We start from the raw sequence: 22,303 nt of genomic DNA, 5'->3' as shown, positions 1-22,303 counted from the left end.
TTTCTAAATATGCTAATTAGACGCAGTGGTCCAACATCCATTTATTATATGGAGTCTGGATGTGAAGTGAGACTGGAGAACTTTTAGATCAATTGTGTAAAGTTTTAAAGTGCATTACAGACAACAACTAAACTATCATGTTAGATGTTTGCATTTAGAAATATTTGTATGAAAATCCTTCTTTTATTCATGTTTACTTCTACATTTAATAACTCTGAAAGTACATGCCTGTTAGTAATGTGTTTTCAGGCCAGTGTTTGTGAACTTGTCATAAAATGCTGTGGAAAAAAAGATTCTTATAATCAGAAAAGATGTTAAGTTTCCTGTTGTTTTTAAAAGAATTTACATAAATGATCAAAATGTTATTTATATTTTTGATTATAAATAACAAGTACGAACACTTAAATGGAGCTTTCTTATGTTGTAGATTAACAGACATTATCTTGGTACCAACAATAAACATTTTCAGATTTTATATATATTTTAAAAATGTTAGAAAAATAAAGAAAAAGGACAACGAAGTAACAGTCTCTCTAAGAACAATATGTCTGATGTTCTCGTTGGATGCTGATGAGAGAATAGTCAGAGCCAATACAGATTGTTTTAACAAACTACTCCATTGCATCAAAAACAACAACATATATTTAAAAAATTAAACATTTAAGTTATCAAGTTTAGCTTTTTCCAGATTGCTCAAATCAACTTATAAATATATGTCTACTGGAACAGTATCTTCAGAAACATCCAGTGCAAGAACAGTCTGGACAAACCTGCGTTAGTTAATAAGGATAGCAAGAGGCTTTACCCTATAGAGTTGACTGAAGGGTTCAATTTTCCAATAATCTTACACTTTAAAACTTTTGATTTGATATCACAATATATATTTCCGTTTGTTTTAAACAGCAAAATCTTGCAACAAGCCTCATTAAGAGGAGTTGATTGGAAACAAATCAGATTTTCTTGACTTCAAACCAACCTAAAGTGCTAGAGATCGTCTTGATCATATCAAGTATCTTTTTTTTCCTTTTCTATTTGCTCTTCAGAAAAATTCACACCGTGGCACAGAGCTTCATGTCACGTCATCTTTCAAGGGCCCAGATCTCGCGAGACTTTGATTCAGGAAGTTCCACGTCAGTATCCAGTGCGCTGCTCAAAGCCAACATCGGACCCGACTGGTGTCCACTCTTTACTTATTGGCTCTAATTGCGACAAAACGGGGATAGAAACATGGTAGGTGACATTTTCGGTATTTGTAAGTACGTTTCGATTCGATATATGCCAACTAAGACTCCTGATTCATTAATTAAAATGGGAAGAAATAAAGTCAAATACTGATACTTAATAGCTTAGCGGCTTGCTAGCTTGAGTTAGCACGGCAGCTTATAGCACCAAAAAATTGATCAGTGACGGTCTTTTATGTTATTAATCTAATTCTGAGTTATTTGTCAATGTAGTTGTATGCTGCATGAATGTTCAATTCATGAAATTGGCGGCTTAGCGTGTTTTGATGTTAGTTTTTGCGAATATTTTTGTTAACGCGACACTGTTAGCTAACACAGTGTACAAAGAGTTAGCCGTATGACAACACTTTGAGTTATAAGTCAACGATAATATAAGTCTTACATTGTTCATTTCTTAAGCCTCTGAGGCTGGACATTAAGCGGAGGCTAACAGCCAGGTCGGACCGAGTAAAGAGTGTGGACCTTCACCCAACCGAACCATGGATGTTGGCCAGTCTCTACAACGGCAGCGTCTGCGTGTGGAACCACGAAACGCAGGTATGAGAACTAATGAGAAGAAATAAAAACATTTGAAATGATGCACCACCCAGCAGCTGAATGTGTGGCAGGCACATAAGAGCTCATGTGATGTTGCAAATTGTAACAACGACACACTTTTGCTTTTCCAGACTCTGGTCAAGACTTTTGAAGTGTGTGACCTGCCTGTCAGAGCCTCCAAATTTGTGGCAAGGAAGAACTGGGTCATCACAGGAGCAGTGAGTAACTTATGAAAGTTGGCTTTCCATAACACTAGTGGCTTTGCAAACTTCTAGCACAAAGAAGGGTATAAGTGTAATCATGGTTTGTTTGACCTGATTTATAAGAGTTTGAATATCTACAACAAAAATTACAGGACACTGTAGCACTTAGGCCACGTATTGACTTACCTATATGTGATCTCGCTGCGCAGGATGACATGCAGATCCGCGTGTTCAACTACAACACCTTGGAGCGAGTCCACATGTTTGAGGCCCACTCTGACTACATTCGTTGCATTGCTGTCCATCCAACCCAGCCATACATCCTCACCAGCAGTGGTACGCTAGAAACTGTGGCCTGCTAAATTTATTTATTTTGGTTACACCTTTTAACTGTGTCTCAACATTAGTTTGCGTGTTTTTGTGTGCATTTAAGCGTGATTGCATTATTGTGTATGTGCAGATGACATGCTGATCAAGCTATGGGACTGGGAGAAGAAGTGGTCCTGTAGTCAGGTGTTTGAGGGTCACACCCATTACGTTATGCAGATTGTCATCAACCCTAAGGACAACAATCAGTTTGCCAGCGCCTCTCTGGACAGAACAATTAAGGTAGGTTACTACTTCAAAACTTTTTGTGAGTCATTTAGATAGGTATGGTTTATTTCTTTGTAATGTGGTGTGAAAGAAAAATGTCTCTATTATATTCCTTTTGGTGAAAATCTGGGGTGATCATATCTGATTGTTGGATGTAATGAGTAAGGCACCTAGATCTTACTAAAATGTCAGGGAAAATTTATTTAATCTTTGTCACTTTTTGGGTGGTTGATAGGTCTGGCAGCTGGGGTCTTCATCTCCCAATTTCACTTTGGAGGGTCATGAGAAGGGAGTAAACTGTATCGACTACTACAGCGGAGGAGACAAGCCCTACCTGATATCAGGGGCTGATGACCGCCAAGTCAAGATTTGGGACTACCAGGTTAGAGAACAGCTTGGTTATTTGTTTCTATCACCATATAAACATCAGAATTCACAAAAAAAGAAGAAATTATATATTTCTAGCATTTTAAATTTAAAGTCATAATGCAGACTGGTAAAAACATTGATTGTCGTGAAAAGAATGTTTAATGTTCTCTGTAAGCATTATTTAGCATTTTATCTTCATAAATGTTTGAATGTTTTTTTCTGTGTTGTAGAACAAGACCTGTGTTCAGACTCTGGAGGGTCATGCCCAGAATGTCTCTTGCGTCAGCTTCCACCCAGAGCTGCCCATAATTATCACAGGATCAGAGGATGGTGAGCAGAAATCTCACTCACTCTTAAACGCAAATGCTCACAGACGCTACCTCTCCTACACTGCATCATTTTTCCTCTTTCTCTGTAGGTACTGTGCGAATTTGGCATTCGAGCACTTACCGACTGGAGAGCACACTGAACTATGGCATGGAACGAGTGTGGTGCGTCTGTGGCCTCAGGGGCTCCAACAATGTGGCGCTGGGATACGATGAAGGCAGCATCATTATTAAAGTGGGTGAAAAGAAAACTTGTAGGATTTAATTTACAGTCAGAAGAACTTATTCTAAGCAAATGTTATTAAATGTTGCAATGTACACATTTACAGCTGAGTTTGTATTTCAAACCTCTGCAGAAAAAAAAACACAAAATTTTTCTGTACTGCCTTAAAAAGCTGCACAGAAAACTCATTAATAAGTACGCAGAATACTGAAGTTTAAATTACTCAGTGAATTAGAATATTTAAACTGAATTGTTTTTATACTCATTTGTTCTTTATTCTATTTTCCCTCTGCTGTGTAGGTTGGTCGGGAGGAGCCAGCCATGTCTATGGACACAAATGGCAAAATCATCTGGGCTAAACATAGTGAAATTCAGCAGGCCAACCTGAAGGCCATGGGTGATGCTGAAATTAAAGATGGAGAGAGATTGCCTCTGGCTGTCAAAGATATGGGCAGTTGTGAGATTTACCCCCAAACCATCCAGCATAACCCTAATGGAAGGTAAACACTCGCACGTTGGGGCTTTTTATGATTACAACTTTTTCAGCATCTCCGATCTTCCTAAAACCTTGTCCCTGCTGGTCAGAACTGTGCAGAATTTAGGAGCAATTTTTATCCTGATGTATCACAAATTTGTGCATTCCAAGGTTCGTTGTGGTGTGTGGAGATGGCGAGTATATCATCTATACTGCCATGGCTTTGAGGAACAAGAGCTTCGGCTCGGCTCAAGAGTTTGTCTGGGCACACGACTCCTCCGAGTAAGTGTACACACAGTTTGGAACATGCATTTCAAGATGTGTCACTAAACTTAAAATGTTAAGTCTTACTGGAACTATTACTAATCAACTAATTAGATAATATTTGATTTATCGTTTCTTCTTAACAGATATGCCATCAGAGAAAGCAGCAGCATTGTCAAAATCTTCAAAAACTTCAAAGAAAAGAAATCTTTTAAGCCTGACTTTGGAGCAGAAGGTAATCAGAGCATTGTTGTTTGTTCGAGTTGTACTGTAGTTTTAAAGGTAGAATAAATGTGATAATTGTATTTACTGGATGTATTGGTGTTTCTGCGCTGCAGGGATCTACGGGGGTTTCTTGCTTGGGGTGAGATCAGTGAACGGTTTGGCATTTTATGACTGGGAGAACACAGAGCTGATTCGTCGCATTGAGATCCAACCCAAGCATGTAAGACTGAGTTATGTTGTTCTTTTTTATGTATTTCCACTAATTGTATATTTATTTCAGAAAGAATGTATTTGGATAATTTAGTAAAGGACTACCAGAGGTTTTAGTACAGTATTTTCTGTAAATGATCTTTTTTCTTCTTTTTTATGTTCTGTTCAGATTTTTTGGTCCGACTCTGGTGAGTTGGTCTGCATTGCTACAGAGGAGTCCTTCTTCATTCTGCGCTACTTGGCAGATAAAGTGGCTGCCTCCCAAGAGAACAATGAAGGAGTGACAGAGGATGGGATTGAAGATGCCTTTGAGGTCAGTAAGTGGGTGAATGTGCTTTGTTGGGAACATATATTTTTACTGTCAGTGCTAAAAACGGCTCGAGTTACTGCTGATTGCTGCAGTGTGGTTCATGGAGGAGACATGCGGGTCTCCTTGCAGTATTTCTGTAACAGATGTCCCAAATGAACTAGAATGAGCTTCAAATAAAATGAAACTGCTCTTTGAACTGACTGATACTGTGCCATAATAGTGTGATTCTGTCCTATTAAGAAAACAAACTGGTTCACAAGTTTAACCCACAAAATACAGATTCTCATCCTTGTTTTTGACAAATATAGTAAATTATCATTACATTTAGAATATGAAAGTGTTACACTTGTATATAAACATTTTAGTTTCTTACCTTTTTTGTGTCATTTCCATCTGTTCAGGTCCAGGGAGAGATCCAGGAGATTGTAAAGACTGGACTTTGGGTTGGAGACTGCTTCATCTACACCAGCTCTGTAAACAGACTCAATTACTATGTAGGAGGAGAGATTGTGACTATTGCACATCTGGACAGGTAAGACCCAACTGCTTAGGCTTGACTTGAATAAACTGGGACGATATAAATGCTACCACTGCCTTCAAAGAATACATTCACTATCTACTAGTAAAGCAGCTCTAAACATTGTTTTGGTTGCTGATCACCACCTGTGCTTTCTCTTGCAGAACCATGTACCTGCTTGGTTACATACCCAAAGATGACCGTCTGTACCTCGGAGACAAGGAGCTCAACATAGTTAGTTATTCCCTGCTGGTCTCTGTCCTGGAGTACCAGACTGCTGTCATGAGAAGGGACTTTGGAATGGCAGACAAGGTGCTGCCAACCATCCCTAAAGAACAGAGGACCAGGGTGGCACATTTCCTAGAGAAGCAGGTAAGAAAATTCTAATTTGAAAAAAAAAAAAAACAGAGACAAAAAGACACAAACTGGAACTTTCTATTAGAATTATTTGCTCATTTTTAGTTCTGTGTTTTTGCTGAAGAGTAGATCCAGTTGAATGCTTTCTGTAGGTTGATGAGTTTGATTTGTTTGTCTCTTCAGGGCTTCAAGCAGCAGGCACTGGCAGTGTCTACAGACCCTGAACACAGGTTTGAGTTAGCCTTGCAACTGGGAGAGTTGAAGATTGCCTACCAGCTAGCCGTGGAAGCAGAGGTTAGAACTTTTAAAGGGTTTTCTTTAGGCATTTTCTGACCATTCCCACATTTGCAACCTGTGTCATCACTTCTCAAGCACATTGCTAATATTTGTTACTCTGACTTCTGCAGTCGGAGCAGAAATGGAAGCAGCTAGCAGAGCTGGCTATCAGTAAGTGCCAGTTTGGCCTGGCCCAGGAGTGCCTGCACCACGCTCAGGATTACGGCGGCCTGCTCCTCCTCGCCACGGCCTCCGGCAACGCCACCATGGTGGGCAAGCTGGCCGAGGGCGCAGAAAGAGACGGCAAAAACAACGTGGCCTTTATGACGTACTTCCTTCAGGGAAAGTGAGTGTTAGATGTGTGAGATTAAAAAACACTATTTGTACTATATCACAATAAAAACGTGACTATCAGTGTAACTAATTATAACTTTCTCTCTCCAGACTGGATCAATGTTTGGAGCTTCTAATCAAGACTAACAGACTACCTGAAGCTGCTTTCTTGGCTCGCACATACCTGCCCAGCCAGGTGTCTCGTGTGGTTAAGTTGTGGAGGGAGAGTTTAGCCAAAGTCAACCAGAAGGTCAGATTTGTTAGAGTTGAAACTTTTTACATGGATACATCTGTTTTTTTATTTCTTTTACAAAGAGAAGAAGAGTTTGAATATTTGGATGTTTCTTTTTATTGCAGGCAGCTGAATCTTTAGCAGACCCCACAGAGTATGAAAATCTGTTCCCTGGCCTGAAGGAGGCTTTCGCAGCTGAACATTACCTGAGAGAGTCCTGCTTGGGCAGCTCCAGACCTGCGACAGATTATCCACTCGTTACTGTAAGGCTTGTGGTAGAAATTGACAAACTGCACCAGTTTGCTCAGAACAAACAGCAGTTTTACATCATGCATGCTGATTACTTTACAATTCAGAATACCATAATGGTGCTTATGCATGTATTTCTGTTCCATTTCACATTTTCAGCCCAATGAAGACAGAAATATTCTTGAGGAGGCTCAGGGGTACGAGCCTAAAGGCACCTTCGTCCCTCTTGTCTCCAAGGTAATAACATTTTGGCTCTACTTCCTGCCCTTGAATGTATTTCTCTATAGCTTTTGTAATTTTCAAATGTTTGATCTTACAGAAGGTTGGCTAAAGGTTGCATGCCCAGTAAATTTCAAACTTTTGTCATTGATCTCACTTGTCTTTACAGACAGAAGAGAGTGAGGACTCCAGCTCTGTCCCGGTGTCTCCTGTGACGCCTTCACAGCCTGAACCTGCTGCTCCTGAAGAAGAGGAGGAGGCAGAAACATTCTCAGACACACAGAAAGATAAGGTTTGTCTTCCATTTGTATTAGAGTTGCACAACTCAAGAGAAGCTAATAAAATTTAGTGGGAGATTTCAGAGAAGAATAACATTTCATCTGTTTATGTATTTCTGCAGACTCTGGATGAGCTGGAGATGGACCTGGACAACATGGAGCTCGGTGACATCGACACCACAGACGTTAACCTCGATGATGACTTTCTAGATGATTAAATCTACCACCATCCTGCTCTCCAGCTCTCTTCAGAGCATATTTAAACAAAAGAGACCAATTCCTTTCACCGTCTTTTTGTATTTGTATTGAAAAAAATGTTTTATTGTCATGCCCACTCATTCAAAAATTCACTAAAAAGAGATCTGTATTGTTTAACTCTCAAAACCGATAGAAAGACTGTATTTACTCCATTTTGTACACAGTTTATCAGATGAGAATTGCTGAATAACTGTTCAGCAGTTGATATTATCTCTTTTGCCTCTATGCTTTGTAATGTCTGTAATGGCAAATCAGAGTTACTTCAGTCCAATAAATTGTGGTTGCTTGCTGTACATATTAATATTTGACTATAGTAGTTCTCTTTGCCTGACTTTCCACACTTCATGATCTCTGTAAATTTAAGAGTAGTTGGAGCATAAATAAAAAATAAAAATCCTACAAAATTAGCTTTACTGGGTTCCTACACTGTCTTGAAAAGTATAGAAAAGTTTGGAATGTACTTTGAGTATTTTTCAGATTTTAAATTGTGTAAAAACACTTGTTTCCAGACTTTATTTCCTTTCTGAAGATAAAAATCAGATTTTCTAATGGATTAAACATAAGTGTTTTTTAGATTTATTACATAGAAATTAAAAATCAGGTCTAACTTTACTTTTAAAATGTATTTCCTGAGATAAACAAACTGAGGTGACTTGTACAGTGCTGTAGTCAGGTTTTGTTTGCACCATAAGATATGCAAACCTCACAAAACTTCAATGTGTGCTATGTAAATGCAAGTGTTTTGTTACATACTAAGAATTAACCATAGCACTGAAGTATACTGCTTTTTATTTACGGGGCCTTTTCTCTGAAAAACTTCCGATTTGACCTCTAAATTGTGAATCCTTGAACATAGAAATGTCAAACTGCACAGCTGGACAGCTCGTGGGTCAAAGATGGTCCCCATTGATTTCAAGGTCACAGGGTCAAAGGTGAACCCTTTGTGAAAACCTTGATCATGCTCCAACTTTAAATGCATGTATTCAGGATTGTTTTGTGAGGGATTTTGATTTCTCTGACAATCTTTTGAATTCAGTATTAAGTACCATAAGTGGTACTCTTGTTTGAATTGGAATCAGAACAGTTTCTAAAAAAAAATGAACTTCAGATTGTATTAAAAACAAATTAAGATGATAGTGATTATGAAAACAAGCAAATTTGTTTTTATCAGAAGTGTTATTTACTGCTATACATCTTTTGCATACAGTGCTGTATATTTACAGTAAATATTTGTACCTAAAAACTGGTTACAAATCTGAAAATCAGAGTCTGAAATTCTAAAGTGGGAACCTTGGCTTTAAGATCATGTAAGTGAGAAAAAAAATACTGTCCACACAGGCATTTGTTGTGTGGTTAAAAATGTTGGGTTTATTGAATATGTGCCAATAAGCCATGTAAGAGTAGCAGAGTTATGCCTACATACTGATGGCTTATTTGCATATTTTATATTAATGACCTTTTCTGTAAAAGATACATCTAAGTTTTTTTTTTTTTTACTGCATATAGGTCAGTTTACTTGGGTACAAATGATCTAACATCAAGCAGTCTGGGTATGAAGACCCTTTTTTGAGATGAAAAGCAAACCAGACAAACAGCTTCTAAAATAGTTTTATACAGTTCAGATTCACTATTTTCTTTCTGTATTCTAACATTTTGACTAATTGCTTCTAGGCTAAAGGTTTTGATATTTAATTATAAACAAACTACATGTATTGAAATTAGAATCAAATAATATAATAATAAGATTATTCAGTTGAATCTGCCAGTGTAAGCCTGTTTGCCTGCAGTTCTCCTCCTGTCCTGTAGATGGCAGGGACAGGGATTGACGGGTTTTTTTTGTTTCGTGTCCAACAAAGTACCGTGGTTGGTAGTTACCGAGAAGGAAAAAAACAACCCTTCTGAGAATGACTGCTTTGCTGCATTTTTACAGACTTTTTCCACTTTTTTAATCACTCTGGGGTATATTAGAAGTCGCTTATAAACGGAGTTAAAGGTGATTCAGTCGTCGGACGGTGCTGGGACGCTTTGTGGAGTGGCAAGTTTTTTTTTTCTCTCTCTCCTTCAATAGAAAGGCAGACGTTTAGCGAGCTGTTGCCATAAAAAAGACAGAACCAGGACCAAGCGACGAGTTGGCGAGCTCGAAAGACCTGGGAGAACCACGGCACGGCCGCTTCAGCGCCACGGGGAGTCGGGGCCCGAGAGGGAGCCTGCCAGGCCCTTTGGCTTGATGCACCCAGCCTGCCTTACCTCCATAACCGCAGTCCGAGATGGGGGAAACCAAAATCATCTACCACCTCGACGACCAGGAGACTCCGTATCTCGTGAAGCTGCCTGTCCCGGCGGACAAAGTCACCCTCGCAGACTTCAAAAATGTTCTCAAGAAACCAAATTACAAATTCTTCTTCAAGTCTATGGACGATGATTTTGGGTAAATAAATGGGTTTATTGTGTGTGTCGCGTCAGCATATTATTATTCAGCAGTTTCCCACTAGAAATACTGCTAGCTTACACGCTTCTACGTTCAGCTGTCTTGTCATTATTATTACTACGCTTTCTTTTTTTCTTTTTTTTACATTAGCTGGTTGTCGATGATTAGCCAGCTTGTTTCTTTGTTAGCAGCTAGCGCCCAGCGGATCTGTTCAGCCTCCGGACCCCGTTTGTTTACATTGCGCTGGTGTGGTTAGCTTACTCGCCCCCGTTTCTCGGGTCCGTTTGACCAAGTTTGGTCTTGGTTAGGAGCCGTGTGCGGCAGAGAATGGCTTGTTTCAACCTTTAATAGGCAAACCGAAGGCGGTGGTATTTGACACAAGTGAACATTAGTAGTTCTCGCTGTCAGCTGCTGGCTAACGTATTGAAGCATATGCTAACAGGCTGATGTAAAGGGTCAGTCTGAGAGCAGCAGGCCCCTGCTGCTGCTGCTGCTGTTGTTGTCTATTAGCCCGAGGAATGTGGACTTGGACACAGGAATGTCCTCTTCATCACTCTGGCAGCTTTATGAGCATGTCCTTTTGTGTTAAACATCACGGCCTGAAAAGTAGCCGTTCTATGTTCCTTTAGACAGAACTTTTTTAAGAAGTAAAGTGAACTGTAGTGATGTTTTTAAACAGTTGCTGATAACATTTTTCTCACGTTGCCTCTGAATAAACACAAACTAGGGTGGGGCACGAACCTACTGCTATTGTAATCAGTGGAAAACTATCAAAACATTTGCTTTAAACTGTTAGTATATGTTAAGACTCTTAATAGACTGGTTTTATTTACAATGATGCTCACACTGAACATGAATTTACTTCCTCCTAGATATATATGTGATAAGCTGGGCAAAATAAAAATCAAAGGGCCCCTGGACCGTCTTCAGAGTTCTCAAATCTATGCAAAACAACTTAAAGTAAATCTATGAAAACCGGCATTTTATCAATGAATCTTAATTCAAAGGAAAACAGTGGTTAAATGAAACATTCTGGGTGTTTAAATCTAAGGTTTTGGGTGCTTAAAATGTGTCTCATTTAGTTTTTTTTTCCAATTTGTGTAATAAGGTCAGTGTTTCTGGCTCTAATAACCTGGGCCAAAACAGCTTCTAACTGGTGCAACCTTTGTCAAATCACATTTGATATGCCAGTTTCTGTGTCACTGTATTCAAAGTACAGAAACATATTTTGTCCAAGCATTTTAACTCTGCTGCAAAGGCTCCCAGCGTATAATAGTAATGTGCGTAGTGCACCAATAAAACAGCATTTGTTTTCTCAGTTCTCGGTCTGTTTCAACAATCTTCCATCTTATCTCAACTACTTTAAAATGTACTTTTGTATTAGTAACAATTTACTAAAAGAAGCTTCTCTCTCCACAGGGTTGTAAAGGAAGAAATATCCGACGACAACGCTAAGCTGCCCTGTTTTAATGGACGTGTGGTGTCATGGGTAGGTTCAGACTGCATGTGTCTGCCTTCTCACTGTTGTTTTATGATTGTTGCGTAACAGTGATTTCTATCTGTTGGACACCGTCCATGACCGAATCTCTAGGGAGTTGTCCCACTCTGATAATATTACCATTTAATGATCCACTGAGCAACGCATAAATAGCCTGCTCTTTCCTGTAAATTGTGTTTTTTAGTAGTTTGAAATACGTTGCAGTAGCTGTTTAGAGCATTTTACTAATTTGATCAAACAAATCGGGCAACGGATATATGTCCTATCATTTAAGGATCTTATTTAAAGACTAAAAATAGTTCTCTTGTTTTAAGAACATGAAGACATCTAGTGCTCGTGCGTAGCTTTCCTCCTTTTCTCAAATTGGATTAGGCACAAGTGAAATCACAGGATTGGAAGAAAATGTCCGGTGACAAAGGGCCTTACTTTAGGTCACCTAACAAGAAAATTAAATCCCTCAGGGAGGAGAGAATAAAGTTGAGAAAGACTGTTCTGTGTCTTAATGTAAAAGCTTGATGCATTTTGCTAATGCTTCATTGTGTGGTTTTAATTATAGGTTTTATCTGAGAGTCATCAGAACAGTGTTATTGCTAGCTGCTTAGGTGCAACATCCATCATTCTGAGCCTGGTGTGCGCTTCTGTTGTGGTAATGTTCATTAGAGTGTCCGAAGTTTTTGTTTGTTGAATTAAAAGGCACTTCCTTTCTGGGTGTGAGTATTTTTATCTCCTTGGGGGGGTTGATGAAATTTTGCACACAGAGTGAAGTGTTAGTCGTGCTCCATCTGTTTGTTTGTCTACATCTGTTGTTTGAGTGATCTGACTGATTGTCCTCTGGGGTCCAGTTGTCTGATCCGCATCAGGGCAGATCCTCAATGTGGCAACACTGTGTCTCACTGACAGCTGACAAAGTTTGCTTCTCAAATTATTTGTTTACGCCACGTCAGTGTGGTGCTAGACCTCACACACACACATACACATCCTGCTTTCTTCCACAACTAGAAATGATTTCCTGTGAATGGCTAAACTAGTAGTAGCACAAATAAACCACACAAAAAGATAATCAAAACTAGAGATATTGGACTCGACGTTATAACTTTATTTTATTAGTCCAGATGATTCAATTTGACACTCTTGCTAAAATTTACCTGATAGACCACGTAGTCTTCCTAAATAAGTTTGCCGTATTTCCAACAGAGCATAGCTTCTTCTGTCTGTTTACAATTCACCTTTTTATGCGTGAGAAATAATACGAGACTCGCTGTTTGTCATATTTATCACTCACAGTTTCTAAGTAATTTGTCCAATTTGAGGAAAAAAATCCAACTCCTTTGTCAAACGACAAACTGAATGATCCATAAAGTGTGTGTAATCGAATGAATTCAGTTTCCAACAGGCGTTGTGTGTTTGTAGTAATTGTGTTGAATAGTATAAATTAGCCCATACCTTGGTAACATAAGCAGCCCAACAGGTTGACAAACTACAAATCTTGGCACAGATTATTTGTTGCTCAACTCTTTGACTCAACCGCTTTCTCTGTTTAGCTCTGATCTCTCAACAGAAAAATCTTAGTAGCTCACATTTTAGCTACAAAAGTAAAGCATCAGCAGCGTTAGTTGTATCGCATGCAAATGCTGGGGAGCATTTATTCAGTGTCAGTAAAACAAGATTCAACACGCAGGCTTCGAATGTGGTGTTAACGCAGAAGTTGTTTGTAAATCTAACAACCACTTTGCTTCCTGAATGTTTTTACAACTTTTCATTTTCCTCTTGTCCCTCTAAATGATTGTTGACAGCTGGTCTCTGGAGATGGCGCCCACACAGATACAGGCTCGGTGGCGGATAGCATAGAGCCAACGCCACCTTTGGAGAGGACCGGGGGCATTGGAGACTCGAGACCACCTTCCTACCAGTCAGTACTTTCAAAGAAAACTTTGTGGTCTGTTGCATTCTTAGCGTGTGAGTGAGAAAGGTGGAAACTGGTGACTTCTGTTTCCCAAGTATTCCAGTTAGCCGGAAAAAAAAAAAGCTAATTAAATGGAAAAAAAAATCTGATGATTTGCCACAAAATTCCATGAAGTTATCCTCATTCTGACAATAAAAAAGTCACCTGGAGCCAAGTTTTGAGTTGCTGTGTGATTGTCAGGAATTTAAATGCTCACCAATAAACACATCTCTAAATCCTGCCATATATTCTGCTTCATACTGCAAAATCAGCACCTTTTGATACAGACAGCAGGCAAATTTTAACTACGGGGGGTTTAAACTAAACCTTTGGTCTAATGGCTGTTAGGCAAACTCAGCTGCTCTGACAATGATTGAAGGTAATCCTGCGCTGTGTTTTGTTTGAAGTGGAAAGGCGGCGAGCGGGCGGGACAGTTTGGACAATGACACAGAAACCGGCTCCATGGTGTCGCAAAGGAGAGAGAGGGAGAGGCCGAGACGGAAGCACGCCAACGATCACGGTCAGAGAGATGTGCTGTTTGTTGGTTTTGAATTGTTTGATGTACTGGATTTGTTTTTCTCTCTCCATTTTTTTTTTTACATCTCACTAAGTACAGTTACATTGTTGATTAAATATTTGTAAGTACTTTATCTTTTGTAAATATTTAACTGTTTAAACTGTTAGCAAATAGACAAAAACAAATTGTTGCTCAGCTTTAGTTCACAATAGCTTGAATTTAAGTTTCATTAGACACTTTGATATGATCAGAAAATTATATGTTTAATTAGAAAGAAGTTCTGAATTTTTAAGCTTTCCTTAAAGAAAGTTAAGTTACATCAAAATACGAGAAGGCCCCGGTGTACAACTGTACTTTGGTGAACATCTGCTTTTAGTTTATATTTGCCTAGGTTGTGTTTTTGCCATTTTGAGTCTAACAGCTTAATTTTGCTGTTTGTGGTTGTTAATGTTGCCCTGCTGCAGGTGGGAGACAGAACGGATACTCGTCGCGAGTGATGGGACGCGGAGGAGCAGAGTACGACAGCTGCTCGTCCTTCATGAGCAGCGAGCTGGAGTCTACTTCCTGCTTCGATTCGGAGGACGATGACGCAACCAGCAGGTCAGAAGAATAATGCAGCTGTGCCGCTTCAAGGGTCAGACCAGAAATGGAGTTAATTGGTTACATCAGCGTACAGTTCTATTGTTTGGTGGTTTTTGTCGTAGCCCCTTTGGTCACCTTCAAGGTAAAATGTTAAAACCCACTTTAGAAACTGTAGTGATCTCAGTATTTGGATATTTGACTTGTTGTTTGATGCCTGAATATTAAAGTTTTTGTCTTCTTGCTGTAGCTAATAGCTTCATCAGCATATTCCCACAACACACAAATATAACACAGATGTTTAAATCAGCAACATTTCTGCAAATCGACACATTTATTGGGGAAACCTTTATGATAATTGTTTAAATACCTTTCTTTTAAGTATGTATGTTGAGGGTTTAGGTTTTATTTTCATACAAGTTAACAAAGGACAATATTTTCTGCTGCTTTAAATAAAATTTGTAAGATCTTTACCTGCTTTTTTATTTGCTCCTTTTGTTTAATTTTGTTTTATTTATAACCAAAGTTGTGCAAAGTAGATACTTAATAAGAATTAGAATTTTATTTTTGCCTGTAGGTTCAGTAGCTCCACTGAGCAGAGCTCCTCCAGACTAATGAGACGACACCGCCGGCGTCGACGGAAACCAAAGGCTTCCAACATGGACAGGGTGAGGCACCGCACTGATGGATGTAAAGATATACATATTAGGCAATGACATGTTTATTAAAAATGATTTTTATAAACCTCTCCTCCAGTCTTCATCATTCAGCAGCATCACTGATTCCACCATGTCGCTAAACATCATCACTGTAACGCTCAATATGGGTAAGTTCCTCGTTGCTTTTTAAAAATTACGCACAGAAAAGGATAAACAGGCTTCTTCAAAATAGACTTTTTAACTCATGGAGTCAAATTTATTTTCCAACACAAACTGTTGTTTTAATAGATGGAGATCAAGGTTACATTTTCAGTTTATTTTGTTTTTTTGTTTACTTTCTTTGCTACTGCTTCTCTTTACTTTTTAAATGTTCCTTTTTTTGCTTTGCCTCACAGAGAAGTACAACTTCCTGGGAATCAGTATTGTGGGTCAGAGTAATGAGAGGGGAGACGGGGGGATCTACATTGGCTCCATCATGAAGGGAGGGGCCGTGGCTGCAGATGGACGCATAGAGCCCGGGGATATGCTGCTGCAGGTGTGTTTAAGTGAGGGGACAGAAAGAGGAACGCGCAGATTTAGAAAAGAATTTGGCTACGCGTCTTACAGTTGCACCAGAAACTCGTGTATGTTGTATTTGAACTATATGAATTCTTTGCGTTTGTTTGTTTGTTTTTCCTTTGCTTGAGTCATTTCCATGCATGCATTTGGCACTATGTCTTTAGATTTTTACTCTGCATATTTTCAGTCTGTTTCTCTTTTCCCTGCTTGCATCCATTCCCTTCCTGACTTATTTTAGTTGCACGTTATTATGCTGTAAAGCTGTTTATATGGAAAAACCCGCTTCTCAAAACTTTACGTGCTACCCCTTGTTGAGACGGTCCCAGTCCAATTAATGACTCCGTCCAGTAGGATTTGTTGGCATAGCTGAGGAACTGTTGTAGAAATGTATTTGTATAGTAGGACCTTTCCTCGTGCCATAGTGACTTATACACTCTTTAAAGTAAAATGCTCACAATCACAAACACTGTGTAATTTTCTGCCCTTTTTTTCCCCCTCTCTTGTAGGTGAACGACATAAACTTTGAGAATATGAGTAATGACGACGCAGTCAGAGTACTACGGGACATCGTGCACAAACCAGGGTCAGCTGCAAATACATACAACATAATTACACCCATAAAACCAAAGTCTATTTAAAATGGGAACGGGTGGTATTCTCAGTTTTTTAGCGGTAACTCTGTGTTTATTACCAGCCCCATTACTCTGACTGTTGCAAAATGCTGGGACCCAAACCCCCGAAGCTGCTTTGCTCTGCCCCGGAGTGAGTAATTGCTTCTCTCTTTTTAATTTCAGTTTGGATGTGTTTTTGGACAAGCGACAAGAGTCCCTTCATTGCCCCTAATATATGCTAATTGGTGTGAGATTTAGAGGGGAAAAGCCCTATATATAAAGTGTGATTTCATTGTAACAAAGTGTTTGTGTGAATGAGTGAAAGACGCCATAGAAGTCTGGACCGCTTCTGTTTTTGCAGTGAAGTCATCAGCTGCTTTCCTTACGTTGCACTTAACAGGTGAGCCCATCCGGCCCATCGACCCAGCTGCATGGGTGTCCCACACTGCTGCTATGACCGGGGTCTACCCTCCTTATGGCATGAGCCCTTCCATGAGCACCGTCACCTCCACCAGCTCCTCCATCAGCAGCTCGATCCCTGAGACTGAGCGTGAGTCATATCACCCCCTGCAGCTGCCTGTTGCAGCTTGTTATCAATGCACTTTTATACAAAACAACTGGGATCACTTCATTTAGATTCCACACAGGCCTGATGGAATGCGCCTCTTTCTTTTAAGTTTGTGATTTATTTATTTTTATTGTTTATGATTGTTCTTGATACAAGAGTTGACTGAGTTTTTAACCGTGGCCTCGCCCTTTGACTGCATTCCTACGACTGCTCTCTGCTCCAGTTTTGGGCCTCACAGCTCCCATCTGCTCAGTAACTCTCGTCCAAAGTGAGCCATAACTCACGAGTTTAATCTTCCCTGTAATCTTTTAGAAACAACTGACAGGGATGTTTTGGCTTCATTTCTCGAGAAAAAATGTTTCCTCTCTGAGCACGTTTTTCAGCCAGCTTCTACGCTCTGCCTTTTTGAAGCCTTCCAATTGTTGTTGTTTCATACAATCACCAAACCAATAGATTTGATAAAATTATTTCCTTTTAAAGTATTTAGTTGGCGTCAAATTGCTGGCTCCAGTCTTTTATGGCTAATCTGAGACTTTTTGTCATTTCATCTGCAGCTGCAGCAAATCAGTTGTGTGAGTGACACAAAGGTGTTTTTTCCAGAGATGAAGAGTCGAACTATCTTGATTCTTCTGATAAATATTTTTCAACATTGAAAAAACAAATTACTAAATTTATTCCAAAATTGGTTTGCAAGATGCAAACAGAGCCCCAGGCTGCTTTGTATAGTGCAGACATTTTTAAGTCAATATTTTAGTTTTTGTTATTTGTATGTATGTATGTATGATCCTGTTTGTTTGTTTAATTGTAAAGAATGATTGTGTCCACAAGTTATGCTGTACTCTATACTGTACAAAATCATTATTTTTATATGTATATTTTGAATCCTTGTACTTTCATAAAACACAATCACCCGTCAGTCAAGTCTTTGCGTTTAAAAGCAGCTTTTGATGCTCTTTATCTTCACAAACCTTCGAAAATATATCAGTCTTATTATTTTGTACAAGAGCAAAGCAAATTTTGACAACCTCTTGTTTTTGGCACACTTCTAACAGGGCGACCACATTATTATTTAAGGCAATTTTCAAAATAGGTCAGCATTTTTGTGGTTGTCACATAACACCACTGAGCTTTATTTAAATGTGTCTCAAAAAAATAAAAAACACGAGTACTCAACGGTTCCACGCACAATGGAGATTGATACGAGTGTTTCTGAAACGACATATTTGTAAGCAGTGCATGTCCTCTTCTCTCTCTTAGGATTCGATGACTTCCATCTCTCGATCCACAGCGACATGGCAACGGTTGCTAAGGCCATGGCCTGTCCGGAGTCAGGACTGGAGGTGCGGGACAGGATGTGGCTCAAGATAACCATTGCTAACGCCTTTATCGGTATGTTTATCAGTATACACTCGTGTTTTATAAACATGTTTGGAGTCCCTAAATGTCTTTTAGATGCCTTCATAACATGTCATGATAATTTTACACTATTATAAACTAATACAGTTTTCAATTCACTATAAAAATGAAGTGATGATTCATTTAACAGCTAACATGAATTTACAAAATACAGCAACATCTCAGGAAGTTCTCAGAATCCTGTGTATAAGACACTTGTTGCACATTACTAATTATTAAAGAAATTTGCTGATAAAAAATAAATAAATCAAGGACAGAATCAGGATTGAGGCACCTCCATCAGTTTTTTACCCATAAATAGAGAAGAAACTGAGGTCATTCAAGTAAACTAGAATGAACTAGTCAACGAAGAGGTATTAATTATAACATTTAAAAGTGAGGGATTAATTTCTTTATTTCCTGCCATGTGTGTCATTGTCTCCTCAGGTTCTGATGTGGTGGATTGGCTCTTCCACCACGTCGAAGGGTTCTCAGATCGCCGCGAAGCACGAAAATACGCGAGCAACCTGCTGAAAGCTGGCTACATTCGACACACTGTCAACAAGATCACCTTTTCTGAGCAGTGCTACTATGTCTTTGGAGACCTCTGCGGCAGTAAGTGGACACCTTTAGGTTAACAAGGACCTGCTGGTTATAAAAACAAGCTATTCTTTTTATATATAACCAATGTTTTACAGAAGTATTGTGAAATTATTGAAGCCGAAATCAAAATCTTCTGTTTCTGTCAGATATGACCCACCTGTCCCTACATGACCACGATGGCTCCAGTGGAGGTGCCTCAGACCAGGACACTGTCCCCCCGCTGCCCCACCCAGGGGCTGCTCCTTGGCCCATGGCCCTGCCTTACCAGTTTCCTATTCCTCATCCGTACGACCTGCCACAGCCTTTCCACGGCGGGCCAGGTGCCGGCAGCGCAGGGAGCCAGCACAGCGGTGAGTCCAGCTTCACTACGTGTGTTCATCAGAAGCACGTTTAACACACAACCACTGACGTGTGAATACAAAGAGTCGTTTTAGTATCTAAACATTCTATGGTAAATATTACTTTTTAAAAATGAACACTAATTGTTTGTGTATTTTATTGCTGTTCCCCATTAAAAACAATTAGTGATTATAAACTCATTTCAGTGATGACACTAAAATACACAAATTTTGTAACAGTGTAGTTAAACTGCTGCATGTTCCTTTTTTTATTTGTCTGTGAGATGCAGATACTATATGATGTTAGACAAGTTTTGACAAAATATTTCTGAACATTACGTCTGGAGAAATCCAAAGAGCTTATAGGAGAAGGGATCTGATTGGTAAATAATGTGTAGAAGAAACAAACTAAAAGGTTTCCAGTACTTCAGATGCAGTGGAGCTAAAATGACACACTTGAACTGAATAAACTCAGAAATTGTGCAGGCAGCTACATGGTCATCGTTCGGTCTTAGTCTAAGACTTTTGTGTGAAGTGCAGCAGGTGATAAAGCATTCCTTTAAGTCCTTTAAGGAATGCTAGGTTTTAATTTTCTCTTAATCGATGTATTCCTTCTTTTTCTTTTTGGAGTCACTGACTGAATTTCTAGGACACATTTTATTAGAAGTGAAAAACATTCCTTCCAACAACCCCCACGCTGCAATTTTTTTTTTTTATAAGCTGGATTTTTGTGTATTTAGTGTGTTTGGGGAGAAAAGTAGGCTTTGTGGTTTCATGAGCAGTCTGCTTACACTGTGGGGTATTTACTGACTAACAACAGCTGGACCCACCAGCACAACATCTCACTTGTGCTGTCTTCATTTTTTTTTAATACCTTGTTTAAAATTTACTGGTAAAAAATGTCAAATTTTTAAATAATACAAATGTTTTACCTCTTCTCGTGAAGGCTTTTTTTCCCCGCTCTCATTTGCAGTTTCTTACATTAAAAATATCTTGTGTATTTGGTGTTGTGCGACAGAGTTAACAATACAGGCTTTGTTTTATTTATACAAGTGGTAATAACATTACCTCATCACTCTTAAGGGCTTCCTCTTAAAGCAAACAGTGTGCATGTGGCAGTAAAATTAAATCTGTAGTGGTTTTTACTAATGGATGGCTTGTGTTTGGATTTCGCCCTTGGTAAACAATAGTCTCTTATTCTTTAAACAGGAAGCAGCGGCTCTAACTGCAGCAAGAACGAGGGTCGGAAGTCTGGCGGCAGCGGCAGCGAGTCGGAGATCAGGAGCCACCGAGCTCCAAGTGAGCGCTCGGCGGCGCCCCCCAGTGAGCGAAGCGTCCGAAGCGCCGTCAGCCATCGCAGTGCCAACTCCCACTCTATAGCCTTCGGGCCTGGCCTTGTGTACGGCCCCCCCGGCCTGCCCCCCCAGCCCGCACATCTGTCTACTGCTGCACCTGGCGCCCCACAAGGCAGAGAGCTGACCTCTGTGCCCCCCGAGCTCACGGCTTCACGCCAGTCCCTGCGCATGGCTGTGGGCAACGCTGGAGAGTTCTTTGTCGATGTGATGTGACACTGGGTTGTTGTTGGATAACAAAGTAGCAGATCTGATATTATTTTTGCCAAAAGGATAAGAAGGACGGCGTGACAGGGCGAGAAGGAGTCGAGATTGCAAACAGCTAAAAGCCAAGGCCTTGATTACACTTTCCTAAAAGCAGAAATGGAACCAACCCAGTCTTGCATGCTAAGAAAAAAAATGTCCATCCTCCTTTGTGTTTTTCCTCCTGTTAATAATTTCCATACTTTCTTCAGTGAAGAAACGCCCTCGCTCCACATGGAACCAAAGTGTCTTTCTCAGCCTCTGCTTCACAGAGAGGAAGAGTTCGTTCAAGGGGAGAGTGGGAGAGCGGGGCTTGTCTGGTTATAAACTGAGAAGATGACTTGACACATTTCCACACGGATGTTTTTCATTAGTTCTGCTCTTTACTCCTACCTCTCCCCTTCTTTCCTTATCTATTTTTCTCTCCTTCCCCCTCATGTCAAAGCCAAGAAGAGAAAAAAAAGCTTCTCCCTCCCTGTTTTTTTGTTCCCACTTGCTGACCTCTATCGAAAAAAAAAAAACAAAACCTGAAGTGAACAATAACCTTTATTGAGATGTTTAAGATATTTGCTTGACATAAGAGAGATCAAAAAATTTTGTATGTAGAATTGCAGTTCTTTCTTACTGTAATAATGCATTTATTTTCTGCATAGTTGGTCAAAAACTAGTTTCATTTTTAAAAGTTTTAACACGAGCATTTTAGCTCCAAGAGTCATTTTTTTACACTACGTTTGCTACGTTTTCATCTGCTAACCAGGAAATCTTCAGTCTTGTGATAATGTATAGTGGAAAAAAAAATTCTTACCATGTCTTTCACACTACTTTTATCAAGGAAATGACTTTTTATTTATAAATATAGTTTTATGACATAACTTCTTGCTTCCCTGTGTTATTTCTTTTTAGAGGGTGGGGGTGTAATCCTGTGCAAGATAAAAAAAAGGTTCACCTTCAGCATTCTTCTCCTGCTATGTCAGGTCTTATTTGCCTTTTTTAAGAGCTGTGGATTCGGCTGTCCAAAAGCAGGAATGTAAGGACTGGGCAGTCTGGTGCACAGATGTGTGTGTGTGTTGCAGTTAAAATTGCCTCAGAACTGAATGACCCTGAGCAAACTTCTCTGTGGTTTCAGGTGGGAAAACATGCACAGAGCTGACTTGGTTAAAGTTTGAACAAAAACAGTTGACCCTGTGGGACACATATGAATAAAATAAGTCTAGTTAGAGGACAGCCACCTATTTTATAATCATAAAAAAACAATTTCAAGGAAATTCAGTATTGTTGCTCCTATTAATATACGCCTGCAGGCCCCTCTCTGGTAC

At 39.5% G+C, this 22,303-nt stretch overlaps 2 protein-coding genes across 2 annotated transcripts; both read left to right on the top strand.

Moving 5' to 3' along the window:
• Positions 1-1,098: 1,098 nt before the first annotated feature.
• copb2 (COPI coat complex subunit beta 2) lies at positions 1,099-8,103 on the top strand. The gene is made up of 22 exons (XM_017422340.3): positions 1,099-1,230; positions 1,641-1,778; positions 1,910-1,996; positions 2,191-2,317; positions 2,442-2,590; positions 2,811-2,957; positions 3,175-3,274; positions 3,363-3,505; positions 3,794-3,993; positions 4,140-4,250; positions 4,379-4,467; positions 4,571-4,677; positions 4,837-4,980; positions 5,379-5,509; positions 5,659-5,866; positions 6,035-6,145; positions 6,259-6,473; positions 6,572-6,710; positions 6,818-6,955; positions 7,101-7,178; positions 7,330-7,452; positions 7,561-8,103. The coding sequence occupies exons 1-22, from the start codon at positions 1,228-1,230 to the stop codon at positions 7,654-7,656; spliced, it is 2,784 nt and encodes a 927-aa protein (XP_017277829.1). The 5' UTR covers positions 1,099-1,227; the 3' UTR covers positions 7,657-8,103.
• Positions 8,104-9,963: 1,860 nt separating this feature from the next.
• Positions 9,964-21,859, top strand: LOC108239415 (segment polarity protein dishevelled homolog DVL-3). Its single transcript, XM_017422112.3, has 15 exons — positions 9,964-10,124; positions 11,544-11,613; positions 13,416-13,531; positions 13,972-14,084; positions 14,546-14,681; positions 15,238-15,328; positions 15,417-15,486; positions 15,715-15,854; positions 16,384-16,460; positions 16,572-16,639; positions 16,889-17,038; positions 18,314-18,445; positions 18,899-19,066; positions 19,201-19,404; positions 20,602-21,859. Exons 1-15 carry the CDS (start codon positions 9,964-9,966, stop codon positions 20,958-20,960), a joined length of 2,055 nt encoding a protein of 684 aa, XP_017277601.1. The 3' UTR covers positions 20,961-21,859.
• The last annotated feature ends 444 nt before the right edge of the window (positions 21,860-22,303 follow it).

The sequence above is a fragment of the Kryptolebias marmoratus genome, linkage group LG20 (assembly GCF_001649575.2).
Source record: "Kryptolebias marmoratus isolate JLee-2015 linkage group LG20, ASM164957v2, whole genome shotgun sequence".
Classification (NCBI taxonomy): Eukaryota; Metazoa; Chordata; class Actinopteri; order Cyprinodontiformes; family Rivulidae; genus Kryptolebias; species Kryptolebias marmoratus.
Note: the sequence above shows the minus strand (reverse complement) of the source record. Positions and strands in the feature narration are given on the sequence as shown.

Bases quoted from the DNA above. Each gene is read 5' to 3' on its own strand.
- copb2 (XM_017422340.3), top strand. The intron at 3,994-4,139 runs GTAAACACTCGC...GTGCATTCCAAG, and splicing joins CAGCATAACCCTAATGGAAG to GTTCGTTGTGGTGTGTGGAG. The intron at 6,474-6,571 runs GTGAGTGTTAGA...TTCTCTCTCCAG, and splicing joins ACGTACTTCCTTCAGGGAAA to ACTGGATCAATGTTTGGAGC.
- LOC108239415 (XM_017422112.3), top strand. From the start codon at position 9,964: ATGGGGGAAACCAAAATCATCTACCACCTCGACGACCAGGAGACTCCG. The intron at 10,125-11,543 runs GTAAATAAATGG...CTCTCTCCACAG, and splicing joins TCTATGGACGATGATTTTGG to GGTTGTAAAGGAAGAAATAT. The intron at 19,067-19,200 runs GTAAGTGGACAC...TGTTTCTGTCAG, and splicing joins CTTTGGAGACCTCTGCGGCA to ATATGACCCACCTGTCCCTA.